The sequence below is a fragment of the Plodia interpunctella genome, chromosome 25 (genome assembly GCF_027563975.2).
Source record: "Plodia interpunctella isolate USDA-ARS_2022_Savannah chromosome 25, ilPloInte3.2, whole genome shotgun sequence".
Lineage (NCBI taxonomy): Eukaryota > Metazoa > Arthropoda > Insecta > Lepidoptera > Pyralidae > Plodia > Plodia interpunctella.
The window spans coordinates 2,382,788-2,406,941 of NC_071318.1; the positions used below are offsets into that span (position 1 = coordinate 2,382,788).

The 24,154-nt window shown below is 34.3% G+C and overlaps 2 protein-coding genes across 5 annotated transcripts in view; one reads left to right on the forward strand and one right to left on the reverse strand.

The window, feature by feature from the left end:
- The window catches only part of LOC128680967 (anoctamin-8-like), a 34,496-nt gene extending 18,501 nt beyond the window's left edge, over positions 1-15,995 (forward strand). Inside the window, exons 14-24 of one of the 2 annotated variants that reach the window (XM_053764490.2) lie at positions 44-176; positions 644-819; positions 1,380-1,577; positions 2,165-2,296; positions 2,931-3,062; positions 8,809-8,924; positions 10,858-10,963; positions 11,326-11,454; positions 11,812-11,950; positions 12,472-12,611; positions 13,092-15,995. In XM_053764490.2, the coding sequence (XP_053620465.1) occupies positions 44-176; positions 644-819; positions 1,380-1,577; positions 2,165-2,296; positions 2,931-3,062; positions 8,809-8,924; positions 10,858-10,963; positions 11,326-11,454; positions 11,812-11,950; positions 12,472-12,611; positions 13,092-13,181 (1,491 nt within the window). In that variant the 3' untranslated portion in view covers positions 13,182-15,995. The remainder of the gene's footprint in view (positions 1-43; positions 177-643; positions 820-1,379; positions 1,578-2,164; positions 2,297-2,930; positions 3,063-8,808; positions 8,925-10,857; positions 10,964-11,325; positions 11,455-11,811; positions 11,951-12,471; positions 12,612-13,091) is intronic. The other variant, XM_053764491.2, reaches the window with a different exon arrangement.
- A 3,359-nt stretch (positions 15,996-19,354) lies between these two features.
- Positions 19,355-23,837, reverse strand: LOC128680842 (uncharacterized). Of its 3 annotated transcripts, XM_053764286.1 has the most exons (3): positions 23,721-23,837; positions 19,765-23,312; positions 19,355-19,580 (listed from the first exon to the last, which is right to left on the reverse strand). In XM_053764286.1, the coding sequence occupies exons 2-3, from the start codon at positions 23,296-23,298 to the stop codon at positions 19,554-19,556; spliced, it is 3,561 nt and encodes a 1,186-aa protein (XP_053620261.1). In that variant the 5' UTR covers positions 23,299-23,312; positions 23,721-23,837; the 3' UTR covers positions 19,355-19,553. The 3 variants fall into 3 exon arrangements, with proteins under 3 accessions (XP_053620261.1, XP_053620259.1, XP_053620260.1); XM_053764284.1 differs by having other exon boundaries at positions 19,355-23,312; XM_053764285.2 differs by having other exon boundaries at positions 19,355-23,312; positions 23,668-23,825.
- Between the last annotated feature and the right edge of the window lie 317 nt (positions 23,838-24,154).

Genomic DNA, 24,154 nt, shown 5'->3' on the forward strand with positions numbered 1-24,154 from the left:
ATTGACGGTGATCAGGTAGATAAAGTGTCTTTATTCTTTCTAGCAACTGGCAGTGTTACTTATAACAAGGCAAGTGATTGGAAACTTGAAGGAATCTGCTTTGCCGTACTTGATTGAGAATTTGAGACTCGCGAAAATCTGTGTGGAAGTTTTTGGCGCGCTTAGCCCCAGCAAAGGTGTGTTGAAACTATATCTGATAATATTCTGGCTTTTTACCTAGTACCTACATCATTTAGTGTATTCGTAAATGCTTAAATTTCGACAGACATATCTATTCACATTTTAAAGATTTTATGATCGCAACTTATATATTTTTAAATTCGCAATACTTTTTATTCAAATGACTATATATATACACACTTCAGCTATTTGACACTAAATCGCCGTGGTCGTGCGGTAAAATTCCCAGAAGGCTGGCGACATTTCCTCTTTGTATGGCCAAACTCAAACGTTGGCCAAAATAGTCACCAACCATTTTTTTAAAATCTGTGTATAACAATATTTAAGCTTTATGTATATGATACTTAATCAACATCTGTATACAAGCTACTTTACTTTATTACATACTAACTGTTGCCCGCTACTCGGCCCGCGGTAGCCTATGTTTGACCTCAGGCCATTAACTAGATCTACTTTATTTCAGTCCCAACATCAGCACAGCTTACCGAATTGTTCGAGAAAAAGATAGACTCTTCCGGTGAAGCACCAGAGAACAGTCTTATCAATGGAGGGACAGAAAAAGAAGATAGGAGGGATTCTGAACCATTGGTTGGACAGAAGGTTATTCACCAGGCCGAATTGGAATCGCAGTTGTTTAAGGTAAGCTGATTCGGTAATGGATCCCAAAGTTAGCCATCATAATAATAATAAATACAATGATTACTTTTAAAAAAATCTCAACAGGAGAACCTGATTCGAAATCAATTAAAGCTTGTGCCAAAAATTGTTGATGTAATCCAGTGTTTCTAAGTAGTCGTTAAATATTTAATATATTCTTTGATAAAATAAAGTTCTTTGATCATATCAAAGCGACTTGTGAATAAGAAGTAAATATTTTTTATTGCAGTAACAAAATGCCGTATCGAAAAATATATAGTATACACAATATATGTCACATTTTTCTCTTTTAAGTCGGATAATATTCAATTTTCTCTTGGAAGAGGAAAAGCCAGGAGTCATTTGTACTTTTATATTTCATAGTACTTCCTTGTATTTACAACTGAAAAAACTTATTAGTTTTTGTCTATGTCTTATTTTCTAATTTATTATTTGATTATTAAATTTTTGGCACTGTTTTGTCTATCCTAACACTTTATTTTTATTGTAAAATGTCTCTTATAATGACTATTTATGACAAAATAAATTTTAAAAAATTCCAGTACGAAGGCACATTCGCGGAATACCTCGAGATGTTAACGCAACTGGGTCACGTAGTTCTGTTCTCGTCCGCGTTCCCGCTGGCGGCGCTGTGTGCGCTGCTCAACAACGCGGCTGAGGTCAGAGCTGATGCTTTCAAACTGTGTCACGTGGCCCAGAGGCCCTTTGGGGAGAGAGTCAGCTCTATAGGTAGCTGGCAGGTAAGCATTTTCTCAACAGTATTTGTAGTAGCATGAAGTAGAAGTAAGAAAAAAAATTCATCATCTAAAGGGTCAAAATATCATTTGTCAAAATATCTCCATGTAAATTTACATATATGAGCGTGAAAGTACTCCCAATATTTCGTCCCCTAAAAGGGTACAAAGAGGACGAAACTTTGTATTAATTTTGGTTGCAAAAATTGAGAAATTTTCCAACGTCATGGTTTTGCTACTAAAGTAGTTATTATAGTATATTCAGCATTTTATTCAGTGCGACAAAAATCACAAACGCAAAGAAGTCAAAATTATTTACGTCAAAATTTAAATTATATAATAATTTATCTAAAGCAAACTACTTACTGGTATTTCGGAACGACCATTGCTGAGAAGAAATGCCGAAAGAGACTCATTTAAACGATTATGGTCCTTATCATGCCGGAAGGACTAAACATTATTGTTTCTTACATTTGTTTAGTACGCAATTTGCCAGTCGGTGTAACGCTGCTTGATATATTACATTTAGGATATCTGATAAGATGTCTGATAAGTGGTGAAATAGGGCCCTAAATAAATGATTTCGTGTCCAGCACGCAATGGAAGCGATGGTGGGCGTGGCCGTGATTGTGAACTGCGCTCTGATTGGTCTAGCGGGGCCTCTGCATCGCCTGCTGCCCGACTGCGCGCCCGCCACCAGCGTGCTCATGATTGTGGCTCTCGAGGTGACGGTTGCCACATTCACACTCAATCTCCATACCAGTGGGCTACTCGCGCTGTCACTGCTCATGTCACTGCCACTGCCCGACGCACACAGAAGTGGAGTAATGAAAAAACAATTACATTTTTAGAACTTTATGAAATTGAGCAGGTAATATGGGATGACTTATACTGATCAGACATAATGCTTCGAACCAGCAACCTCGACGAGATCGACGTCAGTCATTTTTGCGAGTTGATAAATAAAGAAAAGAGGATAAGAATATGAAGACTGAATGTAAATGATCAATGACAATGCAGTATTATGATAAAGATGACCTGATGGTCCATTAGGATCGACGTGAAAGGCCCTTAACGGTTTACTGCACGGACATGATGAATAAAAAAAATAGTGACAAAAATGTTTTTTTTTTAACTTGTGTAATAAAGAGATAGAAAATAAACCGAAGAAACACAAAACTAATTTTGAATGGTATCATACAAATTTGATTTCGCCGCCTCTACCACACAAAGTGACACGCACTTTTTGACAATGACAGATGATAAACGCTATGGTAAACGCTTGTTAATTACCACTAATTAGTAGTCTGTAACACTTGTTTATTATCTGTGGTGTTATGACATTATTTTTTTTATTAGCACGTGATCCTGGTGATCATCATAGCGCTTCGCATAGCTATACCAGAGATACCGGGCTGGCTCGCCACGGAAATGGCTAAGGTTGAGTTCCAGAGGCGAGAGGCGATAAAGAATTCCCACGCACCCTTGCTGGTGAGTAACAGATATATGAATTAATTCTTTATTTTCTTTTGAAAAGTGTACAAATGATATTAGAGGATTTCACAATATTTATGTATACAGTACACTGTATACATATATAGTACATAAACAGTATATATGTAGTACATATATACTGTTTATTACTTGTCATGCTCGTAAAGATATTACATATTATGATTAGATTTTTTTTTTTTTTTTTTCCTCTCGCTCGGACCGTTACTCGTACAACAACGTATTTGTTGGCTCTGCGTGTTTTATTGTTATTCAAGTATACAAAGCCAGTACTTAACAGTGTAATTACAATCAAAGTGAAGTAGAATTGCTGGACTATTTATGGTTGAAAACTGTATTCAATGGGACTTTTCATAGTGCTGTAGTGACAAAAAACATTTTGCAAGAAATTGCGAACCTGACCTACCTCACATAAAGAATCTGCAGCTGGACTCGCATCGATATCGCTGCTGACGGACCTTGCCGAGCGCTACCGGAAAGTACCGAACACTACGCCGCGCGGCCCCCGCTTACCCCTGCCGCGTCCTGCGCCTGCGGCGCATCGGAGGATACTGCGCTTGCGCGCGCCGCCCGCTTTCCGCTCTCGCTCCATCATATCGTGTCTGCCGGTGTTAGCTCGCTTGCATTGTTTCGTCATAGATCGCCCGCACTACCTACCTACGCCACCGGCCGCCGCGCTCTTGACTGTGCGCTCATCATCGTATGTCTACACGCGAACACGGATAGCTTGCTGCTTGCGCGTTTTGAATTATTACTTAATTATTGTCTTGATACTTATATTTTGTGTGGATAAATAGCATAAAATGAGCTGCAAAGCTTGCAACACGCCAGTCTCTAGAGACGAATTAATAAGATGTAAGCCATGTAATGGCTTATTTCATTATAAATGCCTAAATATGTCGCAGTCATACTACCGGGAAAATAAAGCAAAGCTTGTGCAGAGCTGGTACTGTCCATCGTGTGCTAACGTCACTCGTCGTAAGGCTCCGGATACTCCTGTGCGAAGTAGTTTCGTGCACGGCTTGAATGACTCAACGATGTCGTGTGATGAACCACTGGAGGCATCAAAGTCAGGTGCCGTTTTTGGTCCCACTTCTTCAGAGGTCAATAGCTCCGTGGTTCCTCAAAGTGGTGGAATGTCATATGAAAAATTCCTTGAATTGTTTGATGCCAGACTTGACACCAAATTGAATAGTTTCAAAGCTTCAATCAGCCAAATAATTAAAAGTGAAATTGCATCTAGTATTGATAATCTAAAAGCTGATTTCTCTCGTACCACTGACTTCTTGGAGGCCGAACAAAAGGATCTCAGAGCCGAACTAAGCACAGCAAATGATAATATATCCCGCATGGAGTCCGATAAACTCAAACTTCAATCGGATATTAATACTTTGGAGCGTCGATTAGCTGTAATGGAAAAGTCATCTAGAAGCTGCAATCTAGAAGTGCAAGCAGTCCCAGACAAAAAAAACGAGAATATAGCAGCCATCTGCAAGAAAATCTTTGACGTGATTGGTGTTCCCATTCAGGATTCTGAAATTTGTGCTGCCCGCAGAGTTGCTAAGCTGGATCCTAAGTCTGACAGACCCCGTAATATTATTATTACTCTGCCATCGGAGCGCCACCGTGATTCTATTCTATCTGCGTATAAGAGATTTAATAAGGACAGAAAATCTGAGCCCCTTAACTCTTCACTTATAGGAATAGAAGGAGAAAGGAGTAACATCTACTTGGCTGAACATCTGTCATCAGAGGCTAAAGAATTATATGCAGCTGCAAGAAAATTCAAAAGGGACAACCAATATCAATTTGTCTGGGTTAAATATGGTCGCGTTTATTTGCGCAAGAGTGAAGAGTGTCCTGCAATTTATGTAAAAAATTTAGATTTTTTAAACAAGTTAAAAAAGTAACAACATTCTTTTGGTTACGATAACTGCATTCATTATGTCTAACCTAGTCTTTAATATGGATCAAAGTCTAACAATATTTTATCAAAATGTTAATAGAATTAGAACAAAAACAACGGAAGTTTACTTAAATATATTGGCATGTAATTATGATGTTGTCTGTTTCACTGAAAGTAATCTGAATGATAGTGTATTTGATGGAGAAATATTTGATGGCAGGTATAACGTTTTTAGGAGAGACCGTGAGACTAGTTTGTCAAAGAAATCTGACGGAGGCGGTGTCATCGTAGCTATAAAAAAAGATATTGATGTCGTTAGGCATTTTGATTGGGATAGTGGTGCCGAGGATCTTTGGATCACATTGTTTCCGTCTCATGCTTGCAGAATTCAGTTATGCGTTTGCTATTTACCCCCTGATATTAATTCTGACTTACTAACTGACTTCTATAATAATACACAATCAGTAGTGTTGAATTTCGATCCAGATGATATTCCTTTGCTGGTGGGAGACTTCAACATCCCGAGTCTGCAATGGTCGCAGTCGGGCTCTATACTTGTTCCCGGATGTTTTTCGGATCTTAAATCGAGGCTCCTCCTTGAAACCATATCATTATGTAACCTTTCTCAATTTAGTAATAAATATAATGTAAATAATCGTCTTTTGGACCTAGTACTTTCGTCTTACAACAAAATAAAGGTTCTGGATGCGGAATCGGTTGTAAAGATAGAAGGTCACCATCCGCCTCTACTTGTTGAAATACCTATTACGCAGCCTGTTAAAGCCCTAAAACACAATTCTCAAATTCGCCGTAATTTTAATAAATGTTGCTATGAGGAAATAAAACGAGAGCTCAAAATCATTGACTGGGTAAATTTATTTGACGAGGGTGATATTAACAAATCGGTAGACTCTTTCTATTTAGTCGTAAATGACCTTATTGATAAATACACACCTCTGCAAAGAAATAATCGCTCTAGATTTCCTGTGTGGTTCTCCTCGGCTCTTATAAAGTGTTTACAGGAAAAAAACAAACACCATAGGCGGTACAAAAAATACCACAATCCCAGAGACTACGATACATTTTCATATTTAAGAAGACGAGCTAAGCGGTTAATGGAGGGATGCTATGCTAATTTTGTATCCTCTACGGAAGAGTCTCTGGGATCTAACGTTAAACAGTTCTGGACATATGTCAATAGTAAGAGAGGTAGCTCCTCTATACCCTCTACCATGACGCTAGACGGAGTATCCTGTTCGGATGGATTGGGCATTTGCGAACTCTTCTCCCAGTACTTCGGCTCTGTGTTCGAGGGTGCAAGTTCCCAATCCTCCGGCTTAGACGAAGAGGTTTCTCAGCATTGCAATACGTTGTCTGAAATCGCTATAGACAGGGATGTAGTTCTTCGCAAACTTAGGCAACTTGATGTTAACAAGGGAGCTGGTCCCGATGGTATCCCGGCCAAATTCTTAAAACAATGTGCTGAAGAGTTGAGTCTGCCACTTTCTTTATTGTTTAACATCTCATTGCGGCTTGGCGTGTTTCCCTCATATTGGAAAAATGCGCATGTGATTCCAGTTCATAAATCTGGGGACGTTTCTGATTGCAAGAATTACAGGCAGATTAGTATCCTATCCCAACCGGCTAAAATATTTGAATCCGTTGTGTATGATCATATTTACCATCAAGTAAGACCTTTGCTTTCAGATAAGCAGCATGGATTTATTAAACACAAATCTACTATCAGTAATTTGTTAGAATATAAACAATATCTTTGTGAAGTTTTTGATAGGGGGGGGCAAGTGGATAGTATATATACGGATTATAGCAAGGCTTTTGACAAGGTTGACCATAGTTTGCTATGCCAAAAAATTGCAAAGTTTGGTATCCATGGCTCAGTGCTAAGATGGGTTAAATCTTATCTTGCCAACAGGAGCCAACTCGTGGCTCTCAGAGGTTATGTCTCAAGTCCCATTGATATTACTTCAGGTGTCCCTCAAGGCTCCCACTTGGGCCCACTGTTCTTCCTAATCTTCATCAACGATCTGGTTGATAGGCTCTCTTGTAATTGCTTATTGTATGCGGATGATCTTAAAGTTTTCCGTAACGTTAACAACATCCAAGATTGTGAGCTGCTTCAACGGGATCTTGATGAAATTGTAAGTTGGTGCAGAGTCAACAAAATGTTCTTGAACATCGAAAAATGTTGTGTAATCTCTTTCACCAACAAACACAATAAAATTGATTTCTGCTACCAACTGGAGGGACAAACGCTTTGCCGCAAGAATATGGTTAAGGACCTCGGAGTCTTTTTTGACGACAAACTAACCTTTAGAGGACATTACGACTATATGGTCAAAAAATCTATGAAGGCCTTAGGCTTCCTTGGTAGGATAACTAAAGATTTTAAAAATATCAAAAGCCTCTTTCTTCTTTTTAATTCTCTAGTGAGGAGCAATTTGGAGTATGGATCAGTTATTTGGTCGCCCTTTTACGCAAACCATACCGAGCATATTGAGAGTGTCCAGAAAAAATTCCTTCGTTTGCTTAGCTTTAGACTTAAACCCGGCCGTAATCGTTCTTCATACCAGGAAAAACTTAAAACTTTTCACGTTTCGGATCTTAGTACCCGCCGTCACCAACAAGGTCTCATAACTTTATTTAAATTACTACATTCTGTCATTGAATCCCCGACATTGCTCTCTCAATTGAATATCAATATAAGATATAATCCCCGTCGCACCCTACCCATCTTTGTACTGCCCGTTTATAAAAATAATACGTCGTTCTCGAACCCATTGGCTAGGATGTGCCGGAAATACAATGAGATCTCTTGTAATGTGGACATAGACATTGATATATTTAATTGCAGATTGCGTAAATTTAAAAATGATACGTCCAGAATTCTCGGTACCACATCTAATACATAGTCTGGCATAATTATTTCTGTAACTGTTTGTAATTAACTGTATGTAATTGTAAATGTTTGTAATTTTAGTACATCAATATTGTAAATACTTGCTCATAACAAGTTTTATTTTTATATTAATTAATAAGCTTATGCAACTGAGCATACACGCTTAGGATGCTAAGTTGGAACATTTTTAGTTAGTAAGAAACTTTGTATCTTATCACTTAGTGTCTGTTGTGTTGCCTTATGAATAAATAAAATAAAAAAATAAAATAGATTTGAGCTGCCTAAAATTAGATTTTAAGTTCAAGAGCATAAAGTCAAATATTTGTCTATACAATACAACACTCTTTATTGCACCAAAGAAATACAGAAAATAATATATATATACACACAATACAAGTAACAAGGCGGATTTATTGCTAAAGCGAAGCTATAAATTTCCTTTTTGCCTAAGAGCGTAAAATTAAATGTCGGGCAAAAGTAAAACATTGGACAACAAGAAAGTGTCTCTTTCGTCTAATCAATTTTTAAGTGGCCAGACCAGAATTGGTTTAAATTTAATAAAGGTTACAAAGTAGAGACTAAACTAGATGAAATAGGATATTCTTCTCACAGGCGATATCCTAACCCTATCACAAATAGTAATGTAGTAAGATAAGTTATTCAATTTTTTGACGAATTCGGTGGCGCAGTGTTAAAGTGCTTGCCTCTGAACCGAGGGGTCCCGTGTTCGATCCCCGGTCGGGTCATGATGGAAAATGATATTTTTCTGATTGGCCCGGGTCTTGGATGGTAATATGTATTTGTTATAAAATCGTTGAATTAGTATCCCATAACACAAGTCTAGAACTTACTTTGGGGATAACTCAATCTGTGTTATTTGTCGTAATAAATAAATGTCGCAGTCGCAGTGCCCCAGCCAGGACGACGTGCGCCCCGCCACGCCCACCACCCCCAAGCAACACCCTGACAAGGGGAAGAAGATATTTATAGGGAAGATTCCCGAGATACCCCCTTTCAGGTCAGTATGGGATTAGATAGTAACGAAGGTAAAAGGTTGACTGTTTAGTTCACTATTGTGTATGCGACTTGCCACTAGATGGCGGTAGTCGTAAAAGCATGTCGGATGCCTGTAGGCGATGACACACTCAGATATTAAAGAAAGAATCGGTAGTTTGATAATAGTTGGTTGGTTAATGAAGTCATGAAATAATTTTCTAGTTTGTTTATGATTGATATTTATTTTTATATTGAATAATAGTTGCGTAAAAAGTACTCTATGTGATTCCAGGTTATATTCTACCCAGACGACTACAGGGCGGATAGTAATGAAATTTGGTACCCCTATGTACCAAATTTCATTACAATCCGTCCTGTAGATTTTGCGTGAAAGAGTAACAAACATACACATATATATACAACCTCACAAATTTTCGCATTTATAATATCAGCAGGATACAAGTATTCCGTAAACTGATCTTCCTTACACATAAAATTTATGACAAAATCTTGGTTACGTCTCATGGAATTATATTAAGTTTCATATATTTCATGACTTTATTGTCAATTTGTAGTGTATTTGGGTGTTTTATTTATGTATTTGTTAAAAAAGGATTTCTAAAAATATACGTGGTATATTAAGAGGATGTTATGATAAAATATAGTACATTATTAAGCATGTATATTGTGTGTTTGATGAAGCAAAGCATTGCACACATTTAATATTTGGTGTTCCGTGTATTATTATTAAAACATCGTGAATAGTTTTAGAGGCAATAGGTTTTAATTTATTTAATGTTTTGTTTCCAGTTAATTTGGCACAAGTAAAGTTGTGGATGGGTGTGTAGTTACAAATATTATTTTCACAATCGATTTAATTCCGTCAGCTCAGTATTAACTGCTTGTTTTTATTTGTTTTGTATTATTTTTGCAATAAAGTTTTTTTTATTATATTGTGTAGTTTTTAATTTGTTTTTGTACGCAAAGAAGTTGTGTAATTTAAACAGCTTTGATCCTCCTATTTTTCGTCTACTCTACATTACATGGTTACGTTATACTCGTTTTTTTCTGTTTTTGAGGAAAATAAATGTTTTCATATCAAGGTCTTTTTAAAAATATTAGTCACGCATATCTTGGCCAGCGATGGGTTTGCTCCCAGTTTCTTCCGAAAGTCCGACTTTCAGAAAAAATTGGGAACGTACCAGGCACAAACCCATCTCTGATCTTGGCGCCTATTTAACTATGTTATTGAAGGAATAAAAAGTATTTTTCTCAATATTTTTGTATAATGTACACTGCAATTATTTTAATTGAGACTCATCAAGACTTGGAGTGGTAGGTACAATAAATGGTCATTTTCTCTTATATTTCCATAAAAATATGTATTTGTTTCATGTAATAACTTTGCTAATATAGTGAATATTACCAAAGTTGTGGTGTTAAAAGGTTACTTGTAATTTAGTATAGATAGGTTAACCCTTTTCAGCCACTAGAAATGAGTAAAATATTGCCAATAAACGGAGTACAAGGTAATTTAAGTTTTTGTCATCTGAATTTTGACTAACCACCCTAAAATCTATAGCACTAACCTTCTGTGAATATCGGCTTTTTTGTCTTTTAAACAATAATTAGTCTTAAAGGTTATATCAGGCATAATATAATGTAATGTAAATAAAGAAGAAAATCATTTAAAATCATCGTGCTAAAAGAATTTGAATGATATTTTAATAGGTATAAGGTTTATAATTAACTGTGAAAGCTTCGTTTTAGATCCTTCTGGTCGTAATTCTATTCTTTATTGTTTTTGTATCAGCACATTTTTGACATCAGCTTTTACTAAAAGTAAAATGTAATCAATATTCTTTACATACAAGTTTACTGTGGACTTTGCTTGATGTGCCCTTTTAGACCTGTACTTTTACAGTAAGTGTTATTAAATACGTTAAAATTTTTAGGGAAATTTTCAGACCCAAAGCCGCATCTATAACCGAGCCGGCGGTTACTACTGGTTCTCTCCAGTTATTGCAAGATGTGAGCCCTACGAAGCCGATTAGACGCAAGGTAATAAATTACTTTATCATGTTTTTGAGTAAGTTTAAGTTTTATTCTATTTTCTCGCACTGTTAGTTTTGTTTCTCGAATTGTTCAATTCAATATTACCCGGATTTATTTGTCATGTTTCTCAGCGCTTTCCTCGGGTTTCTCGTGTTCAATTTCTTATTCTCATCGTGGGATCGGTATAGCATGTCAGTCTCCTGCATTTTTCCTATCTGATTTTAATTGATCTATTACTTTATTTTTAGTCGTCCTATCTGACGCGGCCTTACTTCTTTTTCTTCACAATTTCTTATCATATATAATTTAAAACTCAAAATCAGATTTAAATCCCTTCTTAATTTTTTTATGTTCAAATCGTTAAATAGGAGGCAACACCTGGGGCGCCGTTGTCTTTGTTGGGGGTGCGAGGGCTGCGCGATGAGCCATTACACCGCTCTGCGCATTGCATCCCGCACCCAACTCAACATCGCCCGCTCGTCAATCCTACTTTACAAGTAAGTCTTATGGTCATAACATGTATGATAGCATCTGTTATGCTAGACTATTGATGTTATGAATCAGAGATGTCGTCGAGATATTAACAAAGCGCACTAGCAAAAAAAAAAACAACATACCCGCCTGCTTATGAATCTTTGTACTCGTATTAAACCCTTAAATTTGAAAACAGAAATAATAAAAAAAAAATTACCTCACCTATCGAAAAACACTCGGGCAGCTCAATTTGTAAATTTGTTCAGCGGTTTTGGAGATATGGGGTAATAAAGAATATTACGTACATATAAGATACGCGCGAAAAACAATAACCTTTTTCTGCAGTTGGATAAAAAAGACGTTTTTAAATCGTTCCCTAGGAGTTGTCGGGCAGCGTGAGTGCGGGTGGTTCCGAACCTGATCTGAACTCTGTGCCGTCTGCCACACTGTCGGTGGACACGGCTGCCAGCGCTCTGAGCGCTACCTCCAGCGAGGAAGACAAGCCTAAGGATAAAGGAGGTAATTTCTGTATTTATCATAGGTTTCTCGCCATTTTCATATGTGCTACGGCTAAATCCCAAAATGCGGCTAGATTTAGGTTTAGCCAGCTAGGTGTAGCCTATCTGATCTGAGTTGGTTACACCCAGGTGTAATCTGTTTATCTTCGGCTAGACGTTGGAAAAGCCGGTTTCTGATGGTTACGCCTAGGCATAACCTGTTTATCCTAGTTCTGTTAGTGTGTTTATCTTCGGTTAAACCTATGTCCACGCGAGGATAGGCAGGCCACGCCTAGGTCTAACCATTTGAGACCGGCCGCACCTAGGGCTAGCCGAACATAAGTCTATATCAGAAAAAAAAAATAGCATCAACACTGTGTAAACTAGTTTCTTTCGGTATTTTTTATCAGCAGTGCTCGTTCCGAAATGTATAATTTTACATTTGGCGCGAAAAATTACCGGTCTAATTTCTGGATAATACTTTGAAAATACCCTTACAATAATGTTTGTTTCCGGTCGTTTTTAGTATTTTCGTATTTTCAGGTCGTTCCCGTGCGAAAGCAGCATTAGTGAAGCGCGTGCGATCGGTCGCCGTATTTTCGCTCGGGCTACGCAAAGCGCGCGAGGCGGCCGCGGCGCAGGAGAAACACAATTCGCCTCACACGCCCGATAAGGCGGCCGCGGTATGTCACCCCTATTATTACTCCATACATTTGATATTCACTTTGTCACGTTATTTCACGATATGGATTGTAGAACTAATATTTTAAATGTGAAAATGTGTTTGTTTGTCCTTGTTTTACGTCAAAACGGAATAATGTAATTTGTTCTATGTTGTTGTAAGGTGGAAAGAGGACATAGGCTGATTGTTGCCAGGGGCGGAGCCGCGGGCAACAGCTAATATTTGATCATATACATTATTGTATTTAAATTGCTCGATGTATATTTTAAGTTATATTTGCCGTGTTTAATACGAGGTTTCTATTAGTGCGAATAAAATGTTTTTTCCTAAAAACCTTTTGAAATGTGTGATTTGAAGATATTTTCGTCTATCAAACCACTCATACTACCAAAAAGTTTTTTTTTAAGTTAAGCTCCGAAATGTAATAATAAATATCTATGTATAAATGTTCATCATTTTCACAAGCGAATAAATATTTCAGCCTCCCCCCGCACCGATTTTCGGCGGCGAGTTGTCTCTGATCCCGATAGAACAACTCATTCAAGTGGAAGACGTCAAACCCAGACCATAGACACAAGTATAGTCATAGACACATGTACACTAGCCCAACCTGCTATTCCAAAGATATTTTTTGTGAGATAACACCGGTGTTTGTGCCTTATTACTTTTTTTATATTTCAAAGGCACTGTGGCACCTTCTATACAGGATTATTATTAAAATATCAACACTTACTACGGGCTACACCGAGATACCTAGGCTGACATCATAAACAATAACATTCGTTTTGATAATTCGTTAAATTTTAATTTTGTACAAAAGTAAGGCTTATTTAATTATTCATTTCAATGTACACTCAATGTGGATCGCGGGCTAAAGCAGGCGGGTGATGGGTACGGCGCTAACGTGAACATAGACGTACCAATGTAAGGACAGGACAATGAAAACTTAAAAAATATATTAAATATTGAGTTACATAAGAACTCTTAGAACAAACGTAAATTTTGCGAAGGTATTAAGTATTATAAATAATCCTGTATGGAACTCCTCATGAATATCGGTTTTATTTTACGCAAAAATATAGTTAAATGTGGAGTTGATAGGATATATAGTAAGAGTAGCGAAATATATTATACATTTCGCTATAAAGTAAAAAAAACAGCAATATTTTTTCGGAACTGGTTAAAAAAAACGTATTTAAAAACCGACAAAATTTGATGAACAAATTTGATAACTATTTATTTTCCAATTATCTGGCGCCATCCAAAAACTTGTGGCTCAACATTTTGTTAACAAATTACGTCAAGTTATTTACAAAGTGTTTTAGCGAAAGTTTCTCACGGTAGTACGGTTGGAAATTTGATAATAATCTTACTATGTATTTCTACACTTTAAAAAATAAAACGAGCAGGGACGAACATTTTGACATTTTTACTCCCTAGTAAATTGCGTAATAATAGGTACCACACACGCAAACATTGCTTTATTATACCTACGTATAAAAAAATATTGTTAACCATTGTAAAAAAAAGTACCTATTCCTTAAATGTTAAGCAATTTTTTAGAGTAATGTCTTTTTTGAGGTTGATCGAGACAATGTAGAAATAAAAGGAATAGCTGAAGCGAATATGAATACATTATAATGGATATTGTTTATAAAAATTAAGTTTAAAAAGACGTAAGTGTAGTTGTAGAAGACACGTTTTTAAAATGCATATAGTATATATTTTTCAGGGCGTTTTGTTCTGGAGAAGTTTTTGGAGTTTTATTTATTTTATTCAAAATGTTATATATGTATTTATATTCTTTTCAACTAGTGGACTGAAAACTACACAGATATAGACAATGCCTACACTTTTAGACCATAGACTAAATTAGTATAATCTGTACCCGTTGTATTGCAGTTTGTAGTTGAAACGTAAGCTGTACCAACAATTTAGAAATTATTGCATGCAGTTTTCTTTTTGGCGAAATTGATTATAAACGTGCTTTCATTTACGAATAATTCTTACTAAGAACGCGGTATTATAATGCAAAATATTATATTGAAATAGTATTTTGTTCATGATTTGTTTTGATACGAGAAACTACTGAGAAACTTATATAACCATTCTACATAATACGCCGCTTTTTAGGTAAGTATTTATTCTGAATGAAGGCAACATCTGTTATTTAATGATAAGCATTCTTTTAGTACAAATATATGCCAGAAAAGGGAAAATTTATGCGTAATGTGATATTTGCGAAAGAGATATGAAATGGAAACCGTCGTGCGTTAAAAAGATGGATTTTTGAACATTTTTTACGATTTCGATGAAATTTTTAATGTTGATCGTTTTACTTTTCCATGTGCAACTGTTAATTCGCATTTTTAACCAACTCCACAAAAGGGGGATATTTTTAAAGCTTTTTAATGAATACTGAAGCAATCGTCTGACAATAATTTCGAATTGCTGTTGATTTTGTTGTTATTAAAATAAAATGACACTTTGTAAAATATTTCATTCACAGCATTTTGATGTTGTATGTAATGTTGAAGTGCTGTTTTTTTTTTTCACTGTGAAACAAGATTTTTGAAGTGAGGAAAACTCCTTGATTCCTTCGTATAAGCTTTCAAATCACTTGTATCTGTACTGTTTTATTTAATCAAATAAAACCCTTTTTTCATCTTTTGTTCACCTCATTTTCTACATAAAACTGCTAACTTTTTGTACATTAGTTACCTTCTTTTACTATTTCTTACTCTCAAAATCATGTAAAAAGTAGTTAGGAAGTTCAATATCTCGCTAATCTTCTTAAAATGACTAGAATATGTCACTCCTTTCGTCTGTATAGGTCAGTAAGTTATTCTACGCAGTTGAAGGTCACAGAATTTTTAAAAAACCGGCTCTAGTAGTATCATATTATAAATTTTGTTTAACATTAACGAACTGGTAATTTTTGGAATAACAGCAAACCCATTAAAGAAATCTCTGTGCTTCCATTTTTTTACAATACTAAAATATGTCACAGTTTATAGTATCAAAAAATCATCCATTTATTTATTCTGTCACCTTTAACTAAATTACAGTTTTGAATGTTATCTTTGAAATACAATTATAAATACAATTATAACGGAAAAGCGAAAACTTTTAATTGGCGTTTAATGACGCCTTACTCACTAGTGTGTATGCGACTATTACCTCTAGATGTCTATTGTTAGTGGTAGAAATAGTGTCAAGATGCCTTTTAGGCGACTGGTATAAAATCTGACTCGACAAGATGACAAAGAAGTATATTTCAAAGATGATATTCTTTAGTTACAACGTAGAAAATAAGAAACTAATTTCTATCTAATTATCCCGAGGCAGCTAAATAAATTTAATATTACGTATATATATAAATATATATATATATATATATGTATATACATACATATATATATATATATATATATATATATATATATATATATATATATATATATATATATATATATATATATATATATATATATATATATATATATATATATATATATATATATATATGGTTAGGATATATATATATATATATATTGTATTTTCTTCAAATAAATATTCATGAAAAAATCGAATAGCTCCTTTCGTTTTTTGCAAATTCGGTGATTCTTTTCATGTTTGCAATCGAACACTCATTCCCTTGACTAATTCTCACGAAGTCTCGGATAAAAAAGAATAATTGCAATCTTTTAAAATTACTTTCGGCTGGACGAAAAAAATGTTCTGTTTCCTATGAATTCTTGCTCAAAAGAACCCACATACATACAAATGTCGTCAATTACTACTCATAATATCTCATACCTTTTTTATTTGGTATTTAAAGAGAGGAAAAAATATGGCTAAATATATTCAAATTGCACATTCGAAAAAAAATGAGAATTGTGATGAAATTAACTTCAATTTTATGAGAAACGGTCCGTGCGATGTTAGTTTTGTAAAATAGTAAACCTCGGGCGTTTAGTACTAACAACATAATACACGTATGTTAAACTATAGCTTGTGGTATGTAATAGTTGTAATAATTGTCGAGAGAAATGAAAATAAAGCTTGATACACATATTTTAAGAAGAAGAAAGCAGACATTATGCTTATACTACACTAGACGTTGCAGGCATTGGAAAGGTACATTATCCAATAAATAAATAACGTGCTTCGCTCCCGTGGGAATTTTGAGATAATATATAGCCTATAGCAATATTGGATAATGTACCTTTCTAGTGGTGAAATAATTTTTGAAATCGGTTCGGTAGTTTCGGAGATTACCCGCCTCAAACATACAAACTCACAAATGCTTACCTCTTTATAATAATAGTATAGATAAAAAAAAACTAATAACTCACTGGTTTTTTTACATTATTTATCCATCTGATTATGATTCAACCAATGCACACTCTTGAAACATGTGAATCAAGTTAATATTAATGCTACAGCTATATTAATATTTCTGTAAATCTGGATTACCTAAGTGAATCAATATATATCATATCAATTATTATAATTAATATTATTTTTAATGAATCATTATTTTCTAAAATTGCACAGAAATATTAATAATGCGCCTTGTCCTAACAGTATAGCAATACTACCTATAGCCTTTTTAATCTAGAATTGTATTAATAAATAACCATGTTCAGGTTTAGTTTCTATAAGTATTTTCTATTTATTTTTAGAGACGAAAGTAAAATACCCATCTATGTCGAATTATGTTTTTATTTCTTGTGTTTAACATTTGCTGGTCCAGTCTATGTAATTGTCTCTACAATTATTTGTACAGTATTCTGTAGGCTAGTTGACAAGATTTTCACAAGATTAAAATAATATACAAAATCATATTTGAATGAAATGTATCAATTTCTTTGATGCTTCTCTTCTTGTAAGGCATATCCATGAAATGTGTCTGTAACAAATAACGCGAAATAGTCAACTAGCCGATAAATTAAGTGCCATGGATTGTAGTCGTTTTTTTTACTGCGTAATTTTGTTACATTAGTGTTTGTAAATGCTTACAGCGATAGAATATGGATGTGTTGTTACGTAATTATTTTTTATACGAACTATTGATAAACGTTGCATTTGAGTAGATAAAATTGAGTTCGCAAAAAATATTATGCTGTTTTATTTTGTTATCGGCACACGTTAAATATAACGACTTCCTAAAGTCCGCGCAACGAAAAAGGTCTTCTAGAAAAGTTACATAGAAGATATTATCAATAATAGATCGACCACGTTGTTGTCAGACTAGCGTCGCATCTGTGTTACTTTTGTGGCGCTACCAAGGATGCTACACCACTCCACTCCCGGCTCACTAGCGCCACCATCAGTACGAAGTGCGGATTAGCATTGCATTTCTTACAATCGAATAGATTCGAAACGAGATACCGCAAACCAATCACATTGTGACGCAACGACAACCACACTGAAATATCATTGGTTCGCTGGTAACCCGCACTAACCAGTCTTATATAAATTTCTTTTAATTTATAGCCAAAGCACAGACAAATTTAAGATAAATTCTAGAGATTATTATGAAAGCTGATGTTATCTTTTCCTTATTTCAATAGATTTTTTTATTTATTTATTATTTTAAAGCATAGAATTAACGTAGTACCATACTCCGTACAACTGCTTGCTTTATTGGTGCTGGTGTGATGTTGCTATATTGAATTGCAAACAAATACTATTTCAATGTTAGCAACTGAAAGCGTTTCACATTATCATCATTAATTCATGATAGCACATATAATGACTTCCTAGCATGCGTTCATTACGCATGATTTCAAGTAATAATTTTATTAAGGAAAAAATAAATATACAAATCACTCTTTATTAATTTTCTACTAATTTTATTAAGTATGTTCAGCTCGGGAACATTGAGTGAAAGGGACACACAAAGACAAAGTGAGTCTCTTTCAAGAATTTTTCCTCTCCTATCTATGGTTATTCTAAAATAGTGTTTAGGACCTTGCAATTTGAGTTTATTATTGTTTGTCAGGTATTTCGTAGTAATCTATTCAGTTGTACGAAGTACTTACTAAATCCATGATACCTACTAATTCCATGTTTTAAAGACATTACAATAAAAAACAATACACATAATGCATTAGGCTAAAACCACAGAGGTTTTGTTACGTGCCAATATAAGAGTTACATCACAGTATATAATACAACAACAATAATAAAAAAGATATGTGCGTGTGGTCTGAGGACCCACTTCTTGAAATTCTATGAAATTATGCTTGGGATTTAGTGAACATTCCAAAAAAATTGTGAAAGTTGGAATTAGATTTTGTGAAAGCCAAATAAGCCAGTTACGATGTTTTACGAAAGGCCTTCAGTCCTCATAGTGTCATCTGAGGGCCCACCTGTATCTCAAAAAGTATACATGCCACAGATAAAGTTATTACCCCAAAGTCTATGGTTTTGCATTTCAAAATTTGTGAAAACAACACATTATAGTTAACATTGTCCTATATTATACAATCTTCGTTTGAAATTGGCCCTCAGACCGCATCGCACGTTCGTCAAACTTTCCAAGCCAATTACAGACTGACGACAAGATTTCGGCTTCTTTTTAAAATCATATTATGCTACTTACTACATAATTTGTGAATGTAACATAACAACCTGCAATGAAGTTAGGCCGGTTTCGGTTATAAACTAACGGTTGTTTACATAAAATAATTAAGTTACATTTACAAATGTTGCTCTAAAAAAATAAAACCAATATTAACTTTATTAAAAATTTATTTCAATATAGAAACTGGTTTACAAAAAATAACGCTTTTTATATAACTTTTAAATCCTTAGCACCTTACTTATTTTATCACAAAGCACTTTGAACTTTTTGTAATAAATCGTTTAACTTAATGCTATAACTGGAATTAAATCTTGCAAAAAATATATTTTGCCAAGTATGCAAAAGAGCTTAACATGTCATGGGATACCTCGACAGCTAAAAAATAAAAACAAGTAAAAAAATAAAATAAAAAAGCAAGTAAAAAGTAAATATAAAAACATCGATAAAGTATACATTGCCAAATCGTAAAAATATTACATCAATAGAAAAACTAGTTTTAATTCATTTTCCTTCTTTTGTAATCGTTGTAGACAAATTTATTAAACCAACAATACTGAACCTCTTCACTGTCGAAATTTTCAATCTTATCTACTATGCCGTTATACTGGACATCGTTGGAATCCATTGGCAAGATATAAAGAGCCAGCAAATATGTTTCCTTTGCATTGACCTCTGTAAGACCACCAGCCGCAAGGACATAACGACTCTTCATACTTTCATACAATAACGACCCGCAATTGCTCTCTATATTCACAGACATAATATTATCAATATTGTCTTTAATCATATCAGCTATTGTGTTATTTGCCGTTACGAAATAAGTATTTTTATCTACATTTTCTTTAACTAAATTGGCAACATTCATGCCATAATCATACATAGCTGTTCTTATTAAATCTATCAAATCATTTTTGTCAGTACTATTGTAATTGACCTTGATCGCCTGCTTCGCTTTTCTCCTCATTATTGTTAGTTTCAAAGCCCATTTAGCTTTGTAAATTTGTTTTAGAGGAAAATTATCCTCGAGAACCTTCAAGATACATTCAAAAATAGGTATCGAATCTGAGCAACATTTTTCTGTACTTATGGATATGAGATCGTTTATGAAACCCCAGCAAAACTGTCGACAGGTGAATATATCGTCATGAGTTACGTTCCACATCTCGACACACTTGGCCAAAATTAACCTCACCAAGTCCATGTTTTTATATATGTAATTGATATCACTGGAAAAGTAAATAATATACGTTGCTACAAGCTTCCACTTTTCGCCATTTAAATCATCCAATTCATCGTTTTTATAATCGGGTCGAATATTTTTTCTTGCTAACATGTAATTGATATGTTCTTCAACAATTTCTTTTACAAAATCGGGGTCCATAATTTTTATTGAAGCAGTAATGTGATAAATGACCCTCGCTTTTATATGATAATTTTCAGTCTTATCGGGAAACTTACTGACTGTTTGCCAACATACTTTTATGTAATCTGCCAAAACCTTATTCGGTAATTTGTTGCTAGTCATGAAGCGATCAAATATTTCATTGTTATCGTCTTCGTTAAGTTCAGAAGTGAACTTCTTGAGCACTTCAAATAATTCAACTTGTGCTATCTCGTCTTCATCGCAAATTTTATTATACAATGACTGGTACAACACGAATCTTAAAGAAACATTTTTAGTTCCTTTCCAACTGTTGCATACAGTGTTCTTCAAAGCTTCCAAAGTAAAGCATTGGAAAACTAGACGTAACGCGTGTTTTTGGATGGACACGGGAGTATCTATCAATGAAATGACGAATTCTTGCAGTAACGGCTGAGGAAGCGTAGCTTGATACGATTGGAACATCGGCAAGCAAGACTTGAGATAATCGCCTTTGACGTATTTGAGAACGTAAGAGACTGGAACAGGAGGGCGGGTGAAACAAACATACCTACAAATGCTCTCTTGGATACCTAATAGAACCTCATCAATGTCATCATGATTTATCTTAGAATCTGTTGGCGCGTATTTTGTCACAAAATCGATCTTCGTTCGATCATCTGCTAATTGAAGTATTCCATAAACGACATTACAAATTCCCCGTGTCTTTGTCAGTTTTATTTCCGTCAGGGTTTTCATGAAAAAGTTGTAATATTCTTTAGTTATATCATCTGGATAGTAAATCTTTATTTTTTTCAAGAATGTATTGATTTTGCTCTCTGTGTGATTCTCTGTTATATTGTCTTTTACTTGTGGGAGTTTTTCGATTACAGTTTTTGGATCTTTTTTTAAATGGCGTAACAAAACCGCTTCGGTTAAAGTTTCTTTTTTTGGCTCTTTTTTAAACAATGAACTATGACAGAAAAAAGACCAATGTGTGTTTACAAATTCCATGATAATAGATGGACAATAATCGGAAGATTTCTTATGATGTTCTAAGTAATCGATATAACGTTGAACATATGGTTCTATATTTATATCTTCATGATTTTCGTTAATCAATTTTGTAATTTCAACAACATAAATGTTAGCAATGTAGTCGTAAATCTTTTCTTGCGTTTCTTTGTCAATTTTTTTATATAAAATTGGTATATCATAACGCAAAGTCATATTATTTTCCAATATATACTTTTGCAAAACTTCCGGAAGACTAATTTCGTGAATGATGTGATACATAATTACCGTATACATAATGAGTGTATTGTTACAAGCATCAACTGTTTTGTAAACATTCATACTGGACAAAATTTTATTAAATGCAGCCCAGCAGTCTTTGTCAAATTCAAATATATTATGCTCATTGATTACTGAAGTCACAAACTGATCCTTACAAAAATATTGTTCATTCACATGACGATCGTAATAATACGATAAAAGAGCCTGCATGTCTCTTTGATTTCTGACAGACTTAATTAGAACTTCGACAATATTGTGACGATTTTTTACATCTGGTGTTATTAAAATATATTTCTTAATTTCAGGAAATGCTCTACCAAAGTTAACGTATCTGTACCACTGGTAATTGCGTCCGAGGCCCAGTATCTCAGTTTTGAATTCGATATGACGTAAAGCCCATGCCTCCTTTTCGTTCGCCGTCATTAGCTCATAATATTTCAATTCGAGAAATCTTTTACTCATTTCGAAATTTTCGTTTGGATATTTTTCATTAAAAATACTTTTAATAAATTGAAATTTCTCTTCAGATGGAATTTTGTCTATAACAAAATTTAATTTAATGCAAAATAACATTTGCCAAAATGTTCTACTTTTTTCTGGCAGAGCTTTCCTCAGAATGTATTTAGTATCTTCTACATTTATATTTTTGGTAACCATATCTTTGTTCAATCTCTCCATGTATAGAAGAGGGTGTTCTAAATATCTATTTCTATGTTTCTTTAAAATAAGCTTTGAGATCCTTAAACCAAATCTTTTTTCGATTTTGTCATGGTTATCATACTTTTCCATCAGATCCAAGTAATCATTCTCTGACACCGAAATTAAATATCTTAGATAAAATATTATCCTGCTCCTTATATATTCTGAAGCTTCTTGCATGATAGCTTCTGCCAAAGTAAAAGAATCTCCAACAAAGTGTCTGTAAAACACTTCATCTTCATGCATAATATCATTAAAAGAATGACATATTAGATTAAGTTTGAATATTTCAGAAGTAAAAATGAGAAACTTCAATGCAATTTTATGCAATTTCACACCCACACAATATATGTAAAAACTTGCAGTGCGATCCTTATTCCTTAAGTAAATTGATATAGTAGTCAGAAACTTTCGTTTCATATAAGCTGACATGGAAGGAAATATGTTGTGATGCAGATAATCTGAATTGATGACATTTGAGTACTCATCATCATACAACCAAGTACATTTGAGAGCTCTGGAAATATACAAACTATCGCCACTTTTTAACATTTCAAGTATGTAATCTACATTCTTGTACTTGGAAGCTAAGTCTATTTTGAAAAGTACATCAACATCAGATGAATTGGGTTCGTTTTTTATTTGTTCAAAATCTGCTTTACGGCTTGCAGCATCGAATACTTGCTTGTTCAGGTCTTGCTGTTTCTTCCCAAGGTTTTCGCCTGTTAGTAGCACCATCTTGATAAAAAGATCTGAAAAAAATACAGTGTTATTTAAGATATCATAACAGAAAGTCTGAATTCCAGATTTATTTGACTAAATAGTTTAATTATAGTAGTTGGTTTTTTTAGATAATTCTTAATTTGTAATATAGAAACTACGAAATGAAATGTAGGGTAGGTAGGTATTTCGCAACATGGCTCTATTATTTCTTTGCCGCAGAACATTGCACTTGATGGGCTATATAATTTATATTATTATATTTAAACTTTATTTAGTTTATGTTAAGTCTAAGATAATAGATTATAATAAGATACCTAGTTACTTCAAAACACAGAATTTAGAAGACTTAAAAATCATAAATTTGTTAGAGAATAGTATCAGTACCTTAGTATATTGATTACTACTTAGAATAAATGCTATATATTATTTAAGCTTACCAAATTATAAAATTATTACTATTTAATTATATATGATAAACGTCGCCGGCAGAAACATAAAGAAACAAAAAATAAAACAAACACTGACAGCAGGCAGACAAGCAGTCTGTACGTGTCTGTCACTGTCACCTGTCTGTCTATCTTTTTCTGTAGTCATTGATCCGCAGCATCCGCAGCCAATGCCCGCAGACAGCTTTTTTTTCGTTTACTTTGTCCCAAGAAAGGCAATGGGTAGATCCCATAAAGCCACAGCCATAGACAGCAGACAAAAAACTAGGGAGTCATTGACATAAAGGTCCCATTCATTATTTTTCATTAAACCATGGATTTAATAAGTACGTTATACGGAGTACTTACAAATTAGTAAGTACTCATAGGGCATATTACTGCACGTTTATCTGCGCTGAGCTTTGCGTGTTATGCCCTATTCCATG